This window comes from Cladophialophora immunda (genome assembly GCF_000835495.1).
Source record: "Cladophialophora immunda strain CBS 83496 unplaced genomic scaffold supercont1.3, whole genome shotgun sequence".
NCBI classification, from domain to species: Eukaryota; Fungi; Ascomycota; class Eurotiomycetes; order Chaetothyriales; family Herpotrichiellaceae; genus Cladophialophora; species Cladophialophora immunda.
This window is the reverse complement of record NW_015622543.1, coordinates 3098849-3115695: the sequence shown is the minus strand read 5'-3', so window position 1 is coordinate 3115695 and position 16847 is coordinate 3098849. Positions and strand designations below refer to the sequence as shown.

The 16847-nt window shown below is 54.3% G+C and overlaps 7 protein-coding genes across 7 annotated transcripts; 3 read left to right on the top strand and 4 right to left on the bottom strand.

Annotated features, from left to right (window-relative positions):
• The first annotated feature begins 851 nt into the window (after positions 1–851).
• Positions 852–1885, top strand: PV07_05524 (uncharacterized protein). The gene is made up of 2 exons (XM_016392432.1): positions 852–1077; positions 1128–1885. Exons 1-2 carry the CDS (start codon positions 1050–1052, stop codon positions 1766–1768), a joined length of 669 nt encoding a protein of 222 aa, XP_016249951.1. The 5' UTR covers positions 852–1049; the 3' UTR covers positions 1769–1885.
• On the bottom strand, positions 1798–3479 carry PV07_05523 (uncharacterized protein). Its single transcript, XM_016392431.1, has 3 exons — positions 3216–3479; positions 2997–3159; positions 1798–2941 (listed from the first exon to the last, which is right to left on the bottom strand). The coding sequence occupies exons 1-3, from the start codon at positions 3318–3320 to the stop codon at positions 2052–2054; spliced, it is 1158 nt and encodes a 385-aa protein (XP_016249950.1). The 5' UTR covers positions 3321–3479; the 3' UTR covers positions 1798–2051.
• Positions 3480–3661: 182 nt separating this feature from the next.
• PV07_05522 (uncharacterized protein) lies at positions 3662–6683 on the top strand (the record flags this gene model as incomplete). The annotated part of the gene is made up of 3 exons (XM_016392430.1): positions 3662–3713; positions 3767–3879; positions 3933–6683. Coding segments are annotated over 3 exons (2701 nt in total), but the record flags the coding sequence as incomplete, so codon positions are not given.
• A 145-nt stretch (positions 6684–6828) lies between these two features.
• PV07_05521 (uncharacterized protein) lies at positions 6829–8879 on the top strand. The gene has a single exon (XM_016392429.1). It carries the CDS (start codon positions 6900–6902, stop codon positions 8817–8819), a length of 1920 nt encoding a protein of 639 aa, XP_016249948.1. The 5' UTR covers positions 6829–6899; the 3' UTR covers positions 8820–8879.
• PV07_05520 (uncharacterized protein) lies at positions 8875–10781 on the bottom strand. The gene is made up of 3 exons (XM_016392428.1): positions 10333–10781; positions 9778–10215; positions 8875–9698 (listed from the first exon to the last, which is right to left on the bottom strand). The coding sequence occupies exons 1-3, from the start codon at positions 10556–10558 to the stop codon at positions 9001–9003; spliced, it is 1362 nt and encodes a 453-aa protein (XP_016249947.1). The 5' UTR covers positions 10559–10781; the 3' UTR covers positions 8875–9000.
• Positions 10782–10956: 175 nt separating this feature from the next.
• On the bottom strand, positions 10957–14964 carry PV07_05519 (NAD+ synthetase). Its single transcript, XM_016392427.1, has 19 exons — positions 14836–14964; positions 14670–14784; positions 14559–14572; positions 14216–14510; positions 14042–14153; positions 13895–13961; positions 13755–13794; positions 13616–13656; positions 13413–13519; positions 13145–13322; positions 12681–12962; positions 12418–12594; positions 12308–12329; positions 12198–12217; positions 12065–12141; positions 11716–12014; positions 11511–11664; positions 11401–11461; positions 10957–11323 (listed from the first exon to the last, which is right to left on the bottom strand). Exons 1-19 carry the CDS (start codon positions 14874–14876, stop codon positions 11182–11184), a joined length of 2244 nt encoding a protein of 747 aa, XP_016249946.1. The 5' UTR covers positions 14877–14964; the 3' UTR covers positions 10957–11181.
• Positions 14965–15202: 238 nt separating this feature from the next.
• Positions 15203–16069, bottom strand: PV07_05518 (uncharacterized protein; the record flags this gene model as incomplete). The annotated part of the gene is made up of 1 exon (XM_016392426.1): positions 15203–16069. Exon 1 carries the CDS (start codon positions 15953–15955, stop codon positions 15203–15205), a length of 753 nt encoding a protein of 250 aa, XP_016249945.1. The 5' UTR covers positions 15956–16069.
• Positions 16070–16847: the final 778 nt, after the last annotated feature.

Sequence of the window (16847 nt, the reverse complement as noted above, 5' to 3'; positions counted from 1 at the left end):
CTGCTGACCTCTCGGCGGAAAGCCTGGTAGGCTAGGGGTCGGGTGCCAAGCGGAATATTTGGAGCACAAGGCTGAACCTCCTAGGCGCCTCGTCCAAGAATTTAATCTAAGATTAGTATAGTTACCAATATTGTCATTCGCTTTGTATCAAGGCAGAGAAAACCATTCAAATGTCTTAGGAGATCGCGCAGTTTCTGCTTCGATAGTAAGCCTTTGCTCGGCGTGCACTGGCCCCAGAAGGGTCTCCCCTGCTAGAGAACACTCTGAAGTCCGACTACGGGTCGTTGAAAGAGGACCACCGCCTCCTCGGCCCTGTATAGCAGAGCCAGTAGTCGGGCAACAGTCTGTGTTATTCCTCAGAGTGGAAGGCTGTCCGGAAGTGAACCGTCACCAGCTTGATGATTTCCACAACAAAATTCCAAACACTCAACCCACGAAATCGGTGTGATCAAGTTGGAGGGCACCCTTCGTTCCATCCGAGCTCTCGTGGTCGGTTAGATCCCGTCAATGCTTTGAAAGGGGGAATGGCTATTGCAGTGAGGCGGACGCCAGGTGCCAGGCTATCAAGCTTTGAGACTTCCAAGGGTATAGCGCACTGACATGTTTCTTGGACGGACCACTTTCGAAAAATGTACCAGCACTACCGACTGGGAGGCTGCACACGGTGTAAAACAAAGGAAGAGACACACTGCTGACATGCGAGCTGGAAGAGGAGTTGCAGCCTTGTTCCCTTTCAGGCACAGCAAACGAGCGAGCTACGAACGCGGACATCGGCGCACCTTCCTACTCAGAAAAATCTTGTTGATATCTGGGGATTGGAGGGGGTTTGCATACTGACGGACCATACCAGCAAGACCAAAGAGTAAAAAGCGCACAGGATAGGGTGTTCTATACTTTGCTCAGAGCGTGGGGAGTCGGCTTCAAGCGATCTCCTCCTTTGACCGTCCCTCAATCTCCTCGTACAAAACACCCTTACTCGCTTCTAACCCGTTCGCGTTTCCGCCTCTGCTGCACTCGTCTTGGACGTGGGATCACCGAATTGCGGAGAGATGGGCGAATACACGGCCTTTTTCTATGGTAGTCCACTCTCCTTCCCCAGTTTCACTTTCTAATCAAGGCACCAAAAGGAACGCTCATGGCTCCCGGCGTCCTCCACCGCGTAATCCACGGAACCCACACCCCCGAGTCGTGGCAGAAAGACCTAATCACCGTGCGTCCCGCAATGCTGCAAAACTACCGTCGACACAGAGTGAGACACGCAGATTACCCTGCCATAATACCTCACTCCGGCTCTAGGGTCCGGGGGAGCCTGGTGACCGGACTGACGCAAGGTGATATCTATCGATTGGATATCTTTGAAGGCAGCCAGTACAAGAGGGATGTGGTCAAGGCGCATGTCTTGAAAGACGTCGAACTAGATCAGGCTGCTCCTGAGCAAGACGGAGACGACCCCGAAGTCCTAGAAGAAATCGTCGAAGCGCAAACATATGTCTGGCTTGAAGGTGAAGAGACGTTAGAGCCCGAAGAATGGGACTTTGAAGCGTTCAAACGAGATAAGATGCGTGCTTGGATGGGCATTGTGGAGGACGATGATGTTGAGATTGATGAGGGCTTCGCCGACGTCGACAGAGCTGTTGCAGAGGAGGATTCGCGGCGGACGCAGGATAAGGCAGCGGAGAAGGGGCTGAACACAGCGAGACATGATCCAATGGGCGGAAGAGGGGCGAATGGGCATATCACGCAGCAGTTGAAAGATGCAGCCGTGTAGAATTCGCGGCAGCGCACGGGCATATGGGATAGACTTCAGGAACCAAGTGGTTGCCAATGGCCATTGCGGATAGAACTAGACGATTTTGACAGCAAAAGAAAGACCTGACATTAGAAAGGTATTTTCGTAGCAATGCTAACCTCAGAAAGAGCTCCACGCTTTGAGCACACCCACGATCCCGGAGCACAGCACCCGAAGCGAAGAATTGCCAGAACCCTTGCTTCTGGCTCATCCTAGCCAGCCACCCCAGTCAAGCTTGCTCGATTTCTAGTCTTGCACTCGCCTAACGACGACCATGGCTCCTCACGGCACTGCCTTGCATCTGTTCCAGTTCCTGCTCTAACTGTTTGATTGCAGCATGGGTCGCCTCCAGGTCCTTGTTCAGGCGGTCTCTTTCGCCAATCAACTTCTGCTCCCATGCTCGGAATCTCTGCTCTTCCACCTTGACCTGCTCGGTGAATCTCTTCCTGAGTGCTTCTTCCTCTTCCTTGAACTTGGGGTTGTCCAACTTTCTGGGCCTGGCCTCGCCGAACTTCCGTGTCTCCATCTGTTGCGCACGGTAGGCTTCATAGTGGTTCTCTTCAGTGGTGTGGATGAGATCGAGCATGTGAGTTCGAATCAGGATCGACCGGAGTTTCTTGAAGTCACAGTGCTCTTCGTTCTCCACTTCGGCCACACCCCAAGCATATTGCCGGCCTTTGACAATACGCCCATCGCTAGTCTTGACATCCTTCTCGCTGCCAATGACGGCAAAAGGCATGGCTGCCATGAGAGCACGGGCATGTTGTGCTGCAGCCTCATCGTCGTCTTCGATAGGGGGTTGGTAAATCTTGATGCCCTGCGCTTCAATGACAGCTCGGATACGGTGCTTGAAGCGGGCGAGATCAGCCGGGGAAAGGGTGTCAGCCTTTGCGACCACCGGAATCAAGTTGACGCGTGTGCATAGCCGCTTCATGACCTCAATGTCCAGGGGTTTCAAGGTATGGCCAGTGGGTCGAATGAAGTAGAGGCAGGCATGGACACGGAGATCGATCTTGTCTTGTCGCTTGGGCTGTTGCTCCTGCAGCATGTAGGATTCATGCTGGTCGTCCAGGAATTCGATGATGGGCATCCAGGAGTCACGATTGTTGACATAGTCACCGAAACCAGGAGTGTCAATAACCGTGAGACGAACTAGCAAAATGTTAGACGGGTTGCGAGCAGTGGATGCGCCTTGTGTGATATGTACCTTTGAAGAACTTCTCTTCCAATTCAGCTTTTGTGATTTCAATCTCTACTGTCTTATCAACTTGCTTTGCGTGTCGCCTCTTGTGATCTTGGTAGTTCTTGATTGTGGTGGAGAAGAGAGTGTTGATGAAGGTGGTCTTGCCCAAGCCCGACTCGCCGGCAACCTGAATGTCAACAGTAAGCATTTGCCCAAGAGACGTGAGAAGACGATAGATCCTACCATGATGGTGAAAGCAGCGCCTCTCTTTGCGACGATCTTGTGTCGCTGGTTGGGCAAATTGGCAATGCCAATGGGCGATGGGGACTCCGCTGCTGCTGGAGCCATTTCGGTCGCAGGTTCTGAGAAGAGGCAATCAAGATGCGAGACAAACAACGAGAGACGATGACAACGAGAGTCCGACTGAGGAAATGATGAAGAGCTGAAGGATGGAGGATTGCAGTCTCAAAATGACAAGGTGGTTTGTGGTTAGGGGTTTCCCTCAATTGATCCTCACAGAAAGTGTAGGCGCAGTCGCGCCCCTGAAACGCCAATTTTCAACTAGCCGGCTTGCCCCAGATCATGGCGTGCGCTTAACCATAAACACACTAGTTCCGGAGAAAATGATTGGTTTTCTCCGATAACTTTTTTTTTTGAAGCCGCAGTTCGAAGACCTGGTATTATGTATACATGCGCCCACCTGCGCTGCACAGCCATGAGACAATGAAGACGGAATTTAAGGTGCGTGTGATTGATACCGTGGTGGACACTATCATCCTAATGCGCTGTCGCAGTTCTCAAACCTCTTGGGCACTGTCTATCGTCAAGGCAATCTCGTCTTTACGCCGGATGGCAACTCTCTGCTCTCGCCAGTCGGCAACCGTGTGACTGTCTTTAATCTGACAAAGTGAGAACCCTCCTTGCCGTCACCATGGATCAATCTAACATGCTGTTTGGCAGAAACACCAGTTACACCTTTCCCTTTGCCCATCGAAAGAACATCACCCACCTCGACCTTTCCCCCGACGGCAGTCTCCTCCTCACTATTGATGAAGATGGCAGGGCAATACTATCTATTTTCTCCAGAAGAGTGGCAATCTATCATTTCTCCTTCAAATCACCGGTAACGTCATTAGCATTCGCTCCAGACGGTCGTCATTTCGTGGTGGGACTCGGAAGAAAGATCCAGGCATGGCGGACACCCTCTACGCCCGGCGGAAATGCAGATGGAGATCTCGAATTCGCTCCGTTCATCTTGCATCGCGAATATGGAGGGCATTTTGACGATGTCAGACATTTGAGCTGGTCCGGCGACTCGCGCTTCTTCCTCAGTGCATCCAAAGACCTTACAGCACGGATATGGAGTCTTGATCCAGAGGAAGGCTTCGAGCCGACAGTCCTCTCGGGTCATAGGCAACAAGTCAAGGGTGTCTGGTTTTCTGCCGACCAGGAATCCATTTTCACAGTCAGCGAAGACGGAGCCCTCTTCCGCTGGGAGTATTTAGCCAACCAACAAGCCGAAAACGACGATTCGATAGAGCCAGTTGATGAGAGGTGGCGCATTGTGCAGAGGGACTATTTTATGCACAACGCAAAGTTGAAATGCGCTTCCTACCATCCCTCGACCAATCTACTCACTGCCTGCTTCGACAACGGTTTGTTTTCCTTGTATGAGACTCCTTCTTTCTCAAACATTCATAGCCTGTCAATGGCATCCTCACCCATCTCAGCAGTAACCGTCAACAGCACGGGAGAATGGCTGGCCTTCGGCTCCTCCAGAACTGGTCAATTACTGGTGTGGGAGTACGCTTCAGAGTCAAACATTCTCAAGCAGTCTTCGCATCTTGATACAATGACGACGTTGACCTATTCGCCCGACTCTAGCCGCATCATTACTGGTGCCGATGACGGACTGATCAAGGTTTGGGACGTCTCGTCCGGCTTCCACATTGCGACCTTCTCGGAACATAACTCTGCTGTCACCGCCTCTGCATATTCTAAAAGAGGCAACATTCTTTTCACTTCATCTTTGGACGGATCAGTTCGGGCATGGGATATGTTGAGGTATCGAAATTTTAGGACTTTCACAGCTCCTCAAAGGCTCTCCTTCTCTTGTTTAGCCATCGACCCTTCTGCGGAGGTCGTCTGCGCCGCGTCCCACGACTCCTTTGACATTTACCTCTGGTCCGTCCAGACTGGAGCTCTTCTCGACCGACTGGCAGGTCACGAAGGACCGATATCTACATTAGCCTTTACTCCTGACGGCCGACATCTCGTCTCCGGATCCTGGGATCACACCATTCGAGTATGGTCTGTGTTTGACCGATCACAATCGTCAGAAACGCTACAGCTCATGTCTGACTTGCTTTGTATTGCAGTCCGGCCTGACTCTGCACAAATCGCGGCTTCTACGCTCGATGGGCAACTTACTTTTTGGAACCTGAACACTTCGATACAAGAATCCGGTTTCGACGGCCGTCGAGACGTCAGTGGAGGTCGGACACTGACTTCGCGACGTACAGCAGCTTCAACCCCTGGAACTAAATCGTTCAACTCGATTGTATATTCCGCGGACGGCAGCTGCCTGCTTGCAGCCGGAAACAGCAAATATATCTGTCTATACTCAGTCAGCACACTGACGTTGATCAAGAAATTCACCATCTCCATCAACCTGAGCCTAGATGGGACACAAGAATTCTTGAACTCGGCAGCTATCATGTCCAACGGCCTGCCCAAAGACATGCTGGACACAGAAGGCGAAGCAAGCGACCTCGAAGAGCGCATGGACCGTAGCCTGCCAGGCGTGAAACGTGGTAGAGACGCCACAGCGAGGAGCATTCGCCCAGAAGTCCGGGTCGCTAATGTCGAGTTTGCACCAACCGGAAGAAGCTTCTGTGCAGCCAGTACTGAAGGTCTCTTGATTTACAGCCTCGACAACGTGGGGATGGAAGATTTCGATCCATTTGATCTCGACATCGACGTTACTCCGCAGAATGTACGGGCAATCCTCGCACAAGACGAGCCCGAGTATCTTAAGGCCCTCATTATGGCATTCAGACTGAACGACAAGCCTTTGCTCCGACAAGCTTATGAGTCAGTACCGTACGGATCGGTCCCACTGCTTGTCCGTGAACTGCCAAGGGTGTATCTCGGGAAATTGTTGATGCTTGTTGCCCAACAGATGGAAAATAATCCTCATTTGGAGTTTGCACTTCGTTGGCTGGGTGAGATCCTGAGTGTCCATGGTCGATACATCAAGGAGAGGCACGGCGAATTTGCCACCGAACTGCGCTCTATCCTCCGCGGAGTGGATGGCGTGGGAAAAACAGTACGCAGTCTCAGTGAACGCAATGTCTTTGAGATTGAATTCTTGTGCCAACAGCCTAAAGACAGCAACACGCTAGCGTCGGGGAGTTTGGAACAATATGGACATGACACAAATAGGGAGACGGTCCTTGCCGAGAATGGTGAGGCCGAGTGGATTGACCTGGATTGATTCTTTCTTCGCAAGTGTTGTTAACGCAATGATACCCACGAGCAGAGTGAGATGAACAGATAGATGTACACGGCCCCAGATGAGCCAGTAGCCAACGATGAAAAGAACATGGTTTCAATTACTCTGCTCCCGATTGGACTCCCATGGTTTTAGTATCCAACAACATGGCTGATAATGCGAAGCTCAAGGGAGTCCTCGATACATACCGAGTACACTCAATATCAAGTTGTGAGGCTGCGGCCCCTTTTTCCATTTGTTATCCATCTGGTTAAACTACAAGTAGCGCCTTGGCATTAGAGTACTTTCAATTTTCTGCCCCCAGCGATGAAGATTTTACATGGCGATGTCGCGCTGCACGAGGTAGCCCCAATCTTCGAAGTCTCAATTTCGCAAATTCACTCTGCTACAAATAGCATGAAGTCCTAATAATCATGACGGGCATTCTCTTAGGGCGGGAACGGGGCTTCCGACTACCCCTTGACCCAGCGTGGACGTCCGAAGATGAATACATCCAGTCGGTGTTGACCTTCGCCACGAGCTCCGACCTCTTTCGGAATCTTTGCGGCGGAGTCCATATTCTTGATTTCCTGACGCGGGAGCCAGACCTGTACACAACTGTCCTGCCCCCGGAATGGCGTGCCTGGTTCGACACGGTGGACATTGACGACGTGCTTGATCTACTTCTCCGAAGCGACTTGACTGACCGCTCCCATGCATCATCCTCGACCACCTCCAGTGCCAGCCACTCGCCACCGGCAAGTTTGCTGGAGTATGTGCGAACAATCTGCAAACACTGCCTTCAGAGGCACTTCACTCCGGTCTCAGACGACGTGACGGACATGCCGAGAAAGCTCTCGGTGGGCATGAAGACCAAGAAGATCCACGAGGTCACGAATTTTGCCGCGTATGTGGACCGGCTCTCCGACCACATATCCCACAGACTCCGGGAGCCGGTCTCGGTGATCGACTTCGGTTCCGGGCAGAACTACCTGGGTCGCACGCTGGCGTCGCCGCCGTACAACAAACACGTGGTGGCCATTGAGCGGAAGCATCACAACATTGCCGGCGCGAGGACGATGGACGTCCACGTGAAACTGGCGCAGAAGGAGAAGATCATGCGCAACAAGAAGGAATGGAAGCGGCAGATGGCGCGGAAGGACGGCGACGGCGAGCCCACTCCTCCCCCTTCCGCGGAAGAGCTTGAGGCGGAACCAGCGCCGGTGCCGGACATGTTCGCGGCGGCCAAGATACTGGATAACCAGGACTTGGACCCAGATAGGGGATCCATGACGTATATCGAGCACGACGTCCAGGACGGATACCTCGAGACCGTGCTTTACCCAACCGAACCCAGTCACGAAGGAAACGAAGAACGAGAAGAAAACGTCGAAAGTCCTCCAACGACGACGACGACGACGACGACGACGACGACAACACCGCCGACGAACCAGCCCGTGGCCGAAAACACCGGCAGGCCCAAGGCGATGGTCGTCTCGCTCCACTCGTGCGGCAACCTGTCGCACCACGGGCTGCGGGCGCTGACGCTCAACCCGAGCGTGTGCGCCGTCGCCATCATCGGGTGCTGCTACAACCTGCTGACCGAGCGCCTGGGGCCGGCGACGTACAAGCTCCCGCAGTTGCGCCCGAACCACCCGCGGCTGGAGGCCACGGGGTCGGCGTACGACCCGCACGGGTTCCCGATGTCGCGCACGCTTGAGGACTTCGAGCTCGGCGAGAGCGGCGGCGGCGGCGGCGGGCGCGGGGTGCGGCTGAACATCACGGCGCGGATGATGGCGGTGCAGGCGCCGTACAACTGGGGGCCCGCGGACAGCGAGGCCTTCTTCCGCCGACACTTCTACCGCACGCTGCTGCAGAAGATCCTGCTGGACCTCGGCGTGGTCAAGCAGTGTCCCGACCGGGGCATGCTGGAAGCGACGGCCGTGGCGGGCGGCAGCGTCACGGGGCGCGACGAGGCGGGCACGCCGCTGATCGTCGGCTCGCTGCGCAAGGCCTGCTTCGCCAGCTTCCGTGCCTACGTGCACGGCGCGCTGGCCAAGTTGCGCGCCGACCCCGTCGACGGGCCCATGGTCGCGGCCCTGACCGACGGAAAGCTCACGGACCCGGTCATCGACGAGTACGAGCAGCGGTTCCTGCACGCGAAGAAGAACCTCGCCGTCATCTGGAGCCTCATGGCCTTCAGCGCCGGCGTCGTCGAGAGCATCATCGTCGCGGACCGCTGGCTGTTTCTGCGAGAGCAGGACGACATCGAGGACTGCTGGGTCGACATTGTCTTCGACTACAAGCAGAGCCCGAGGAACTTTGTCGTCGTGGGGATCAAGAAGCAAGACTGAAGGAGCTCGGCTCGGCTCAACTCTCACACAAAGTAACCTGTTTTCTAATTGTGGGGGGGGAGGGGGGGGATCTAGGCACTGAATGTCTATCCGGCTGACACAACGGACGGAGCTGCACAAACCGCAACACAAAAAGTATCTCTCAGCGAGCACATCCAGACAAATGGCAGACCTCTCCGCTCTACAGCTTCGTGATGGGCGTAACACCCTCCAAAAATCCACCCTTGACCACCGCCGAAATCAACTGGTTGGCGATTGCCGTGGGGGGCGGCAGCCTCAGACTTCCCTCCTTGTACCCCTCCGGCGCCGGGTCGCCCAGCCCGCTGGTCCCGTTCTGCAGGGCCTCCTGGATCTCCTCCAAGCTGAACCATTTGGCGACCTCCAGTTCCGGGTCGTACTCCAGCCGGATCTCTTCGTCCTCGGGAGACGCCGCCTGCGCGATGGCACCGATCATCAAGTTCGCCGGGTACGGCCAGGGCTGGGTGGAATGCACGAGGACGCGCGAAAGGACGACCCCGGACTCTTCCCAGACTTCCCGCCGGACGGCGTCCTCGACGCTTTCGGCCGGTTCGATGAAGCCCGCCAGCGTGGAATACCAGTGCGGAGGCCAGCGCCTTTGCCGGCCCAGGAGGAGGCGTTTGCTGTCGTGGCTGAGCACCGCGACGATGATGGTGGGATCGGTGCGGGGGAATGTGAGGTTCGAGAGCGTCGTTCGGGTCGAGCACGGTTCTCGCTCCTGGGGGGTTTCGGCCTTGTCTGTTGGGGGGCAGACTCGCTTGGCTCCGCCGTGGACGGAGAGTGTTCTGTGGCCGCACGTGCCGCAGAAGGTGTTGCGGTAGTTCCAGTCGAGATAGTGGCGGCCCTGGGCGTACTGAGCGGCTGTGGTTCACCCGAGAGTCAGCATGGAGGTGACCGCGCACGTAGTCCAGAATTGCCATTGCCCAAAAAAAAAACTCACCAATGTCGGGCGGGAAGTTCATGGCACGCATGCCCTCGCTGAACTTCAGCCCTTGTTCCAACATCCCGTCGATCAACTCGTTGGCCTCCTTGTCGTAGGTCCTCTTGGGCGTGATGTCCAGTGCCCAGTGCGGCGCGCCCGTGAAATTCTTGTACGAGAAGCCATGCGCGACGTTTTCGTCCAGCCCCAAAAACACCAGCTGGGGGATATCTATGCTCGAGTCGAAGTCGTCCACGACCGCCTTTTCGCCCCTCTCGAAGGGGTTGTTGGGGAGCAACGTCTTGACCTCGTCGTAGGTCGCGAAGTGGATCTCGGTCGGGGACTTGATGAGCGGGGAGAGGGTCTTGTAGACGAGGAATCGGGTCGTCGGGTGCGCAAACGCGCCGGCGAGGAAGGTGTAGTCTTCACGCAGGAACGAGACTCGGTTGATGGGCGAGCCTGTTTACAACAACAACACGTCAACACGTCAACACCAGGAAAGTTGTCGGTCCCCCGAAATCTTTTTCTTTTCCCCAGGAAACCCAACCGCCCCTTCTGCAAAAGACAAAGACTCACCTCCAAAGTAGTTGGTCACCTCCTTCCCGAACTTGCGCCCGAGCGCAGAGTCGCGGTCGAGATGGGCCGGGCGCGGTAACTCGGGGTGAGGGATGGCGGCCATGTTGCTCAGCTCGGTGACGATGTGAGGGGCGCGGACGCTTGAATGAGCCAATCTATGCCCTGTGCCGACGCAACGGAGTCCAAGTCTATGGCGCGTGATGCATAGGGAGGAGGTCCTGATCATATACAAAAAATAGGAAACCCCCAACAACAAGGACAACAACCACGCAGTTGTAACGGAAAGGGAACAAGAAGATTTCCTGGTGACAAATGCGGGAAACGGGACGAGAGATGAGAAATCGGGGGGAGGGGAGTGGGAGTAGACGAAAGAGGCTGGCCCCCCAAAAGAGTAGGTGTCGGATTGGGGGATGGGATAGTCAATGGGTTGCTATTAGCTACTCCTCCGAGATCTGAGATAGAGAAAAAACCCCAGCGGTGGTGGTCCAGCAGCCCCTCGATTACATGATCGCTACATTATTTGGTCGCGCAATGACGGCGGGTGGGTGATGGATTGATTTGTCTGCCTCGGGATTCGGGACGTCGATGCGCCCATTGAACACAGTGAGATGGAGTTGCTACCCCTCCCACGTGACCGCACCGCCGTCACTAACGTTATCTCCGTGGCCGGTATCGGAATGGCCATCCGGCGGAACTCTTGGCATCAAGCTGGACATTTCGACGGTGATATGTTGACACGTTGATCTCTATCTGCTACTTCTCGCAGTCATGGAGAGGAGTGGGACGTCTATGCTCGCAAATCTCCTGTAGACTCTGGGATACCGCTCCACGCACAAACCCCGCGAACACCTAAGTGCTGTTGCGTTGTGGACCCGTCTTCTTCGCGTTCTCCTCGAGCACCTGGACTGCCTGCTCCATCTTACGGTACTGCGCCGTGAAGCTGGGGTATAAGAACGGCCGCATATCGTATCGGTGATCGTCCGGCGAGTACCTGAGTGACGGTTAGTACAAGAAGTTGATATCACGAGATGGAAGCCACGGTGGGGATTTCAGTAGCCCATCACTCACTGTTCCATATGCAATCCTGGCGTCAGGGTGGTTTGTTTATGTCTGTTGATCGCATAATAGTCTTTTCCGTGTCAATAACGAGAAACCACGCTAGCATGGAGAGCACTCACAAAAGAATCTTCGCACTTTCTCGTACACGGCGCGCGGCGTCATGCTCTCACCGTGCGCCACGCTGTGTACGTACTGCGGATCTGTGTGCGCGCCGCGAGCTTCTGTGGCGATCATCTCTGGATCTGGCGGGGCGGACGTCCAGATGGGGATGAGCTGGATAGGGAACATTAGTGTTGCCGATGACGAGGGGCCTTCAGCACGCACCTTCTCGAAAACGCCCCATGGGCCGAGGCGTCCAACCTTGCGCAGCCGGCCCAGCACACTGAGTTCAGCGTATGTCATACCCATTTCTTCCTCGTCGGATTGGGTGTGAGCGTCGGCGTTGGTCGTCGGGATCAACTCGGCTGTGGGCGTGGCGTCGAGGAAACCCTGCAAAAGTGGGAGGTCGAGATTGTCTCGGGCGTGAGCGAGAAACATTCGAAGATCAACCTTGGATATCCCACCGATCGGGTTTATATCCGCGCTGCTCGCATCATACTTCGTCAGGTAGCCACGGAGTTGCTCTGCCCTAATCAGCAAAATCTTCTAGTTGACGAAGAGTAAATATAGGTACCGTCGACGTTGGCGGAGCCCAGAACCAGAAGACCGCCGCCTCCTTTGCGCTTTCTGACACTCGGCAAGAGTTGAGCACTAATGGATTGTTAGCATAAGCTGCATCCAATGGGGTAGCTGCTCGGAAGACGTACAAAAAGTACGCTATAACCATCTGCAAGTTGCCACAGCATTAGCTCATGACCACTGATGCAAGTGCAAAGGCTTGTTCAAACACTTTCAGCCCCTCGGAGAGACAACTTACACGTATGCGCGCCTGAATGTTTCTGATCCTTGTTAGCCGCTATTTGAAAACAGAGAGATGGTGAAGAAACGTCTCAGGGCAGCAAGGGGCCACCATCCGGGTTCACATACTGCAAGGCAAGCCCTTCGGAGGGATTTGTAGAAGTAAAACTTGGAGTGAATCCAGTGACAGTGGTGAACAATGTGGTGAGAGCCGACACCACGCCGTCAATATTTAGGTCGATGTGATAGGATCCTATGGCTTTCGCAAGCGCCGCTGCTCTGGACCGAGTCTCCTTGCTGCTGTTTCTGCCTGACTGTCAGCACTGGAATTGCAGCGGATGGAATAGGGTAGGGCCCATTGCTTGTGCATTGGTAGACAGTGTTTCACGTACTTCGAACCCATGTAGGTGGAGTGAAAAATATGGCCGCAGATTTCTTGTGGGCTGGAGGGCGTCCAGTTGTCGGCCTGCGCGCAGACTCGGCGGAGGTCGTCCAGAACGAGTTCCTTGGTGTGATCCAGGGTGTGGTCGGACGTGACAGCGTCATACAGCAGCCGGCACATTGAAAACACAAGCACGGCCGTTGATGCAGAATCGATACCACCAGACAAAGGTAGGAAGAATCCTGCTGTTCTGGAACGCCTCAGGTAGTCCCAAAGCCAAAGAGCAGGAGCACTAGTCATTGGAAAAGTCACGTTAGCAATTAACCAACATAACTGGAAAGGAGCAGGATCCAAAGAGTTGGGCAGGTTCAGGAAGTCCGATATTGAGGCTGAACTAAAGGACGGCTAATCCTCTTGCTTTTTCCCCTCAAGACGTGCATAGACATGAGTCCATGGACACAGATAATCACCTACAATTGAATTTCCTCGGCGGCAGAATGATAGCGAATTGGGATATCTGGCGAAGGGGCGAGGAATTTTCCAGTCTGTTCGAAGCCTGGGTGCGTCAAGCGGATGTCGACGGGGATACGGGGATATGGCGAAGCCCGTGCACCCTGGAGGTTTCGCGAGTGAGAAACGCGGAATGACCGCACTAGCAATTTGTTAGGATAAACCGATGGGACAGAGGCAGGATCAGAGAAAGGAAAGCCCTAGTGGTAAGCGCCTCTCCAGCATCACGTACCATCCTCGAGATCGACGTTTGCGGTGATGGTCTCTACGTCGTTCAAGCTGAACTGGCTCCCTTGAGCTAGAAGTCTGCCGTTCACAAAGATCATGGCACAGCCATCGCTTGTCGGTTGTTAGCACAAAAAGCCCGCTCCTGAATAGATGGCCGGCAGAGGCAAAGATAAGGCTTCGACGGGACGGGAAGTGGTATGGACGTACTAGTACAATCTGTCTCCAGAGCAGCCTCGTTGATTGGAATACTACTGACCATTAGCACCGGAAATAACTGAAAATAGAACAAAGAGATGAAAAGGAAGAGGGTAAGGGGTGATCTTATGTCGCCTTCAGGATGACGTACCACGTATATGCCGCCATTCTGTCTTGTAGCCTCTCGAATGCTGGAGCCGCGAGGTCAGTATCGTTGATTGTTGGCGAGCTCAACATCGTAGATGCAGAGCATCAGATTCCAATATAAATTGGATGGAAGCGAGGGCTCACAGAGAGACACGTGTTTGAAGCTTGCGCAACTCGTAATGCGAGCCACTGGAATTAACAAAGATCTCAACTGATAACTTGTTAGCAACGGAGGTGTGGAACAAGACGAGAAAGGCCGAGCGTCGACAGGGGAATCTGTCGCCCACATACCGCCATTTAATCCCATATGAATATGGGGAGCATCGGGAGTGAACAGTTCTTCACACGTTTCTGCGCCAACCAACGTGTCGATAGTCTGGAGGACTCCATCACCGAATGGTGCCTGTGAAGGTTAGATGGGACAGGGTTGTAGAACAGCGGCCAGAAGCACAAAGCTTGACGTACTGTTCGCTGGCCGGTGACACTGCTGATTGCATCCTCGAGCGGGTAGTCTTCGACTTCTCGTTGCCGGGTCCAGGGAGTGAACCATCGAGACTCAAAGTAGTTCCCTTCCTCGCACATGGACATCTTGGGACGGATGAGAAGGATCTTCTTGTTCAAGACAATCACCCTGCAATTGTAGCGCACGGAATTGTGTCGCACAGGCATGCCGATATCGAGAATACAGTCGGTGACGTCTGGGTGGGTGATGATGGTCGCCAGCGATTCCCAACAGTGAAGAAAGAGGTCACCCTCCAAGCTGCTATAGTTAGAGGCAACTGCGGTGATCGTGGGCCATGAAGCTTACTAGTGATCTGCACACTGACGATGAGTTAGCACGACGAGCCGTGTCAGAAGAGACAAAGGTGATGATGTGAAGATTCGGACAACAAAGGGCCAACATGTTGGGACCACATACTCCATATCCACAGACTTCCAGCTCTGGACCGACTCTGAGCCGAGCGCCTGCTGCTTTGGCTTGTTTGATACTTGTGATTATGCGCTCTGCATTGCCATCGAAATCAAGCGACCATCTGGACGGAGTCAGATAGGGTGCGCTCGGTGGGCTCGGGGTACAATCTTACTGGTTGAGAGAGCAAGTTGCTACGGTCACAAGCTTGCCCATTTTCGATAGCGAGATGGATCAAGGCTGTCCCCAATCTCGATGTCAAGCAGTCGCGGGTGAGGGTGACAAGCGAATGACCAAGGCTGCGAGGACTGAGGACTGGCTCATACCTCATGTGCAAAATCTGATTATCAGCTCTCAGAATACGGCGGAGCATTCAGCCTCGTCCACCCCGCTCTGACGGCGGGGTGAATGCCTCTATTTCTCTCATCGCTCTTTGTTTTCTCAAGACTCCTCAGCACTATATTTGAGGTATAAAGCAGTCCGCTCGAGAACCCCCTCCTTCATATACCCCCCAGTTGGATACAGTGCTCGCCGTTTCCCCCTTAGACCGATTCCCCCGCCGCCCGCCTAATCGACCGCGCCAGCTCCTGTGGCATACTCATGAACGGGGAATGGCTGGCGTCCACACTTTCGACCTTCATCTGCGCGCCGGCCTTTTGCGCGCCCTCAACCATGCCTTTCTGCGCATGCAGCGGGATCGCCTCATCCTTCTCACACAACAGATATGTGCTCGGCACATATTTCCAACCAGGGTGCGCCACCTTGGAAAAGAAAGTCCGATAACTGTGCGGCTTCAGCATCGCCACGTACTTCTCCGGACCGTCGACATCGTTGTAGAATGTTTCAACCGGCGTGGCGGGGTTGACGATGTCTTCGGCATCATTGATTTGGAACCAAGGTAAGGGTGTCTGGTTCAGCGCGTCCATCAAGGACACGCCCTCGGGAAGGGCGAATGCGCAGCAGAAATAGATGTGCGATACCCCGCCCTTTTTGCCCTGCTTTTCGCGCGAGGCCTTGTCCAAGCCTTTCACGGCTTCGTTTCCCACGACACCGCCATAGGAGTGGACGACAAGCAGGACGTCTTTCCCCTGGTCCTCGATGAACGGTCTCATTGCTTGTTGAATGGCCTCGACGTCGGGTTGGAAGTCCTTGAGCGGCTCGGGCGAGCCGACAGAGGCGAGTTTGACGCCTCTGGTCTCGTAGCCGGCGGCTTCAAGCTCGCCAACCACGAGATGAAATGTCTCGGGCACATGCCAAGCACCGGGCACGAAGACGATGACGGGCTTGGACGACATTTCTTTGGTTTGATCAAGGGGGTGTTGCCTGTCGATTGAAAGGGCGGTAACTGGCAGACGATAATGTGAGATAGCCACTTGGCCTATGTTGCGTCAACCTAGTGCAAGAGAGGATGTTGATATCAACGTTGCCGTCATCTGGACCTCTGTCGACTCATTATATATCGTTAGCATGAGCACCATGAGCTCACCCCGCACTTGGCCCCCAAGAAAGTAAAACAGAGTTACACTTGGCCTGACCCAAACTTGAGATGGTAACTTGATCTGCGCGTTTAGGATGACAGAGGGGCTGGGACCACGCATATGGCCCGTCGGCCGAGATGCGGGAGTATCGTGTTTTTGCTGGAGTTGCTGACTGCCACCGCCGAGTCCACGACTAATCAAATACGCGAATTCCTGAGATATTCTGGCCGTGAGCTACGAATCTCTGGCTATCCTTTGGTTGGGTAATACGCGGCGGTTCTTATAGGCTAGGTACACATAGAACATAGGTTGGATATGAAAATCTGACGGCAGACATTAGTGCTCTCCCAAAGGCATATCGTATCCCCCAGTGTTTCTCCACCTCGACAGCAGGAGGAACCCCCGGGCTTGCATTTTCTAATCATCAGCAGCTTACGAGGTTGGACATTGATAGGTTCAGGCAGGCAAGCCTGGTAACAAATCTATGTCCCCTCTCGCACTACTTGAGCCCTCTTGCGTGTTTTCCGGTCACGGGGAGGAAAGATAACTACAAGATCGACCATTCTCGATAGACATATACCTCTTGAAGGCTTGGACTGGATTGGTGGCCACCCCAGACTCAACGATAGCATATGGACATTGTCACAGGTAGGCATTCCAGGGAGGCCAGACGAGTACAGCGCTCGAACAAACACCGGCGAGTTTGTCA

Coding starts and splice junctions, on each gene's coding strand:
- PV07_05524 (XM_016392432.1), top strand. CDS start 1,050: ATGGGCGAATACACGGCCTTTTTCTATG. Junction 1,078..1,127: donor ATACACGGCCTTTTTCTATG/GTAGTCCACTCT, acceptor AGGCACCAAAAG/GAACGCTCATGGCTCCCGGC.
- PV07_05523 (XM_016392431.1), bottom strand. CDS start 3,320: ATGGCTCCAGCAGCAGCGGAGTCCCCATCGCCCATTGGCATTGCCAAT. Junction 3,160..3,215: donor GCGCTGCTTTCACCATCATG/GTAGGATCTATC, acceptor GTTGACATTCAG/GTTGCCGGCGAGTCGGGCTT. Junction 2,942..2,996: donor GGAAGAGAAGTTCTTCAAAG/GTACATATCACA, acceptor ACATTTTGCTAG/TTCGTCTCACGGTTATTGAC.
- PV07_05521 (XM_016392429.1), top strand. CDS start 6,900: ATGACGGGCATTCTCTTAGGGCGGGAACGGGGCTTCCGACTACCCCTT.
- PV07_05520 (XM_016392428.1), bottom strand. CDS start 10,558: ATGATCAGGACCTCCTCCCTATGCATCACGCGCCATAGACTTGGACTC. Junction 10,216..10,332: donor GGTGACCAACTACTTTGGAG/GTGAGTCTTTGT, acceptor TGTTGTAAACAG/GCTCGCCCATCAACCGAGTC. Junction 9,699..9,777: donor GAACTTCCCGCCCGACATTG/GTGAGTTTTTTT, acceptor GGTGAACCACAG/CCGCTCAGTACGCCCAGGGC.
- PV07_05519 (XM_016392427.1), bottom strand. CDS start 14,876: ATGGGCAAGCTTGTGACCGTAGCAACTTGCTCTCTCAACCA. Junction 13,795..13,894: donor CTTCAAACACGTGTCTCTCT/GTGAGCCCTCGC, acceptor TCGCGGCTCCAG/CATTCGAGAGGCTACAAGAC. Junction 11,324..11,400: donor CCAGGATTGCATATGGAACA/GTGAGTGATGGG, acceptor ACCGTCACTCAG/GTACTCGCCGGACGATCACC.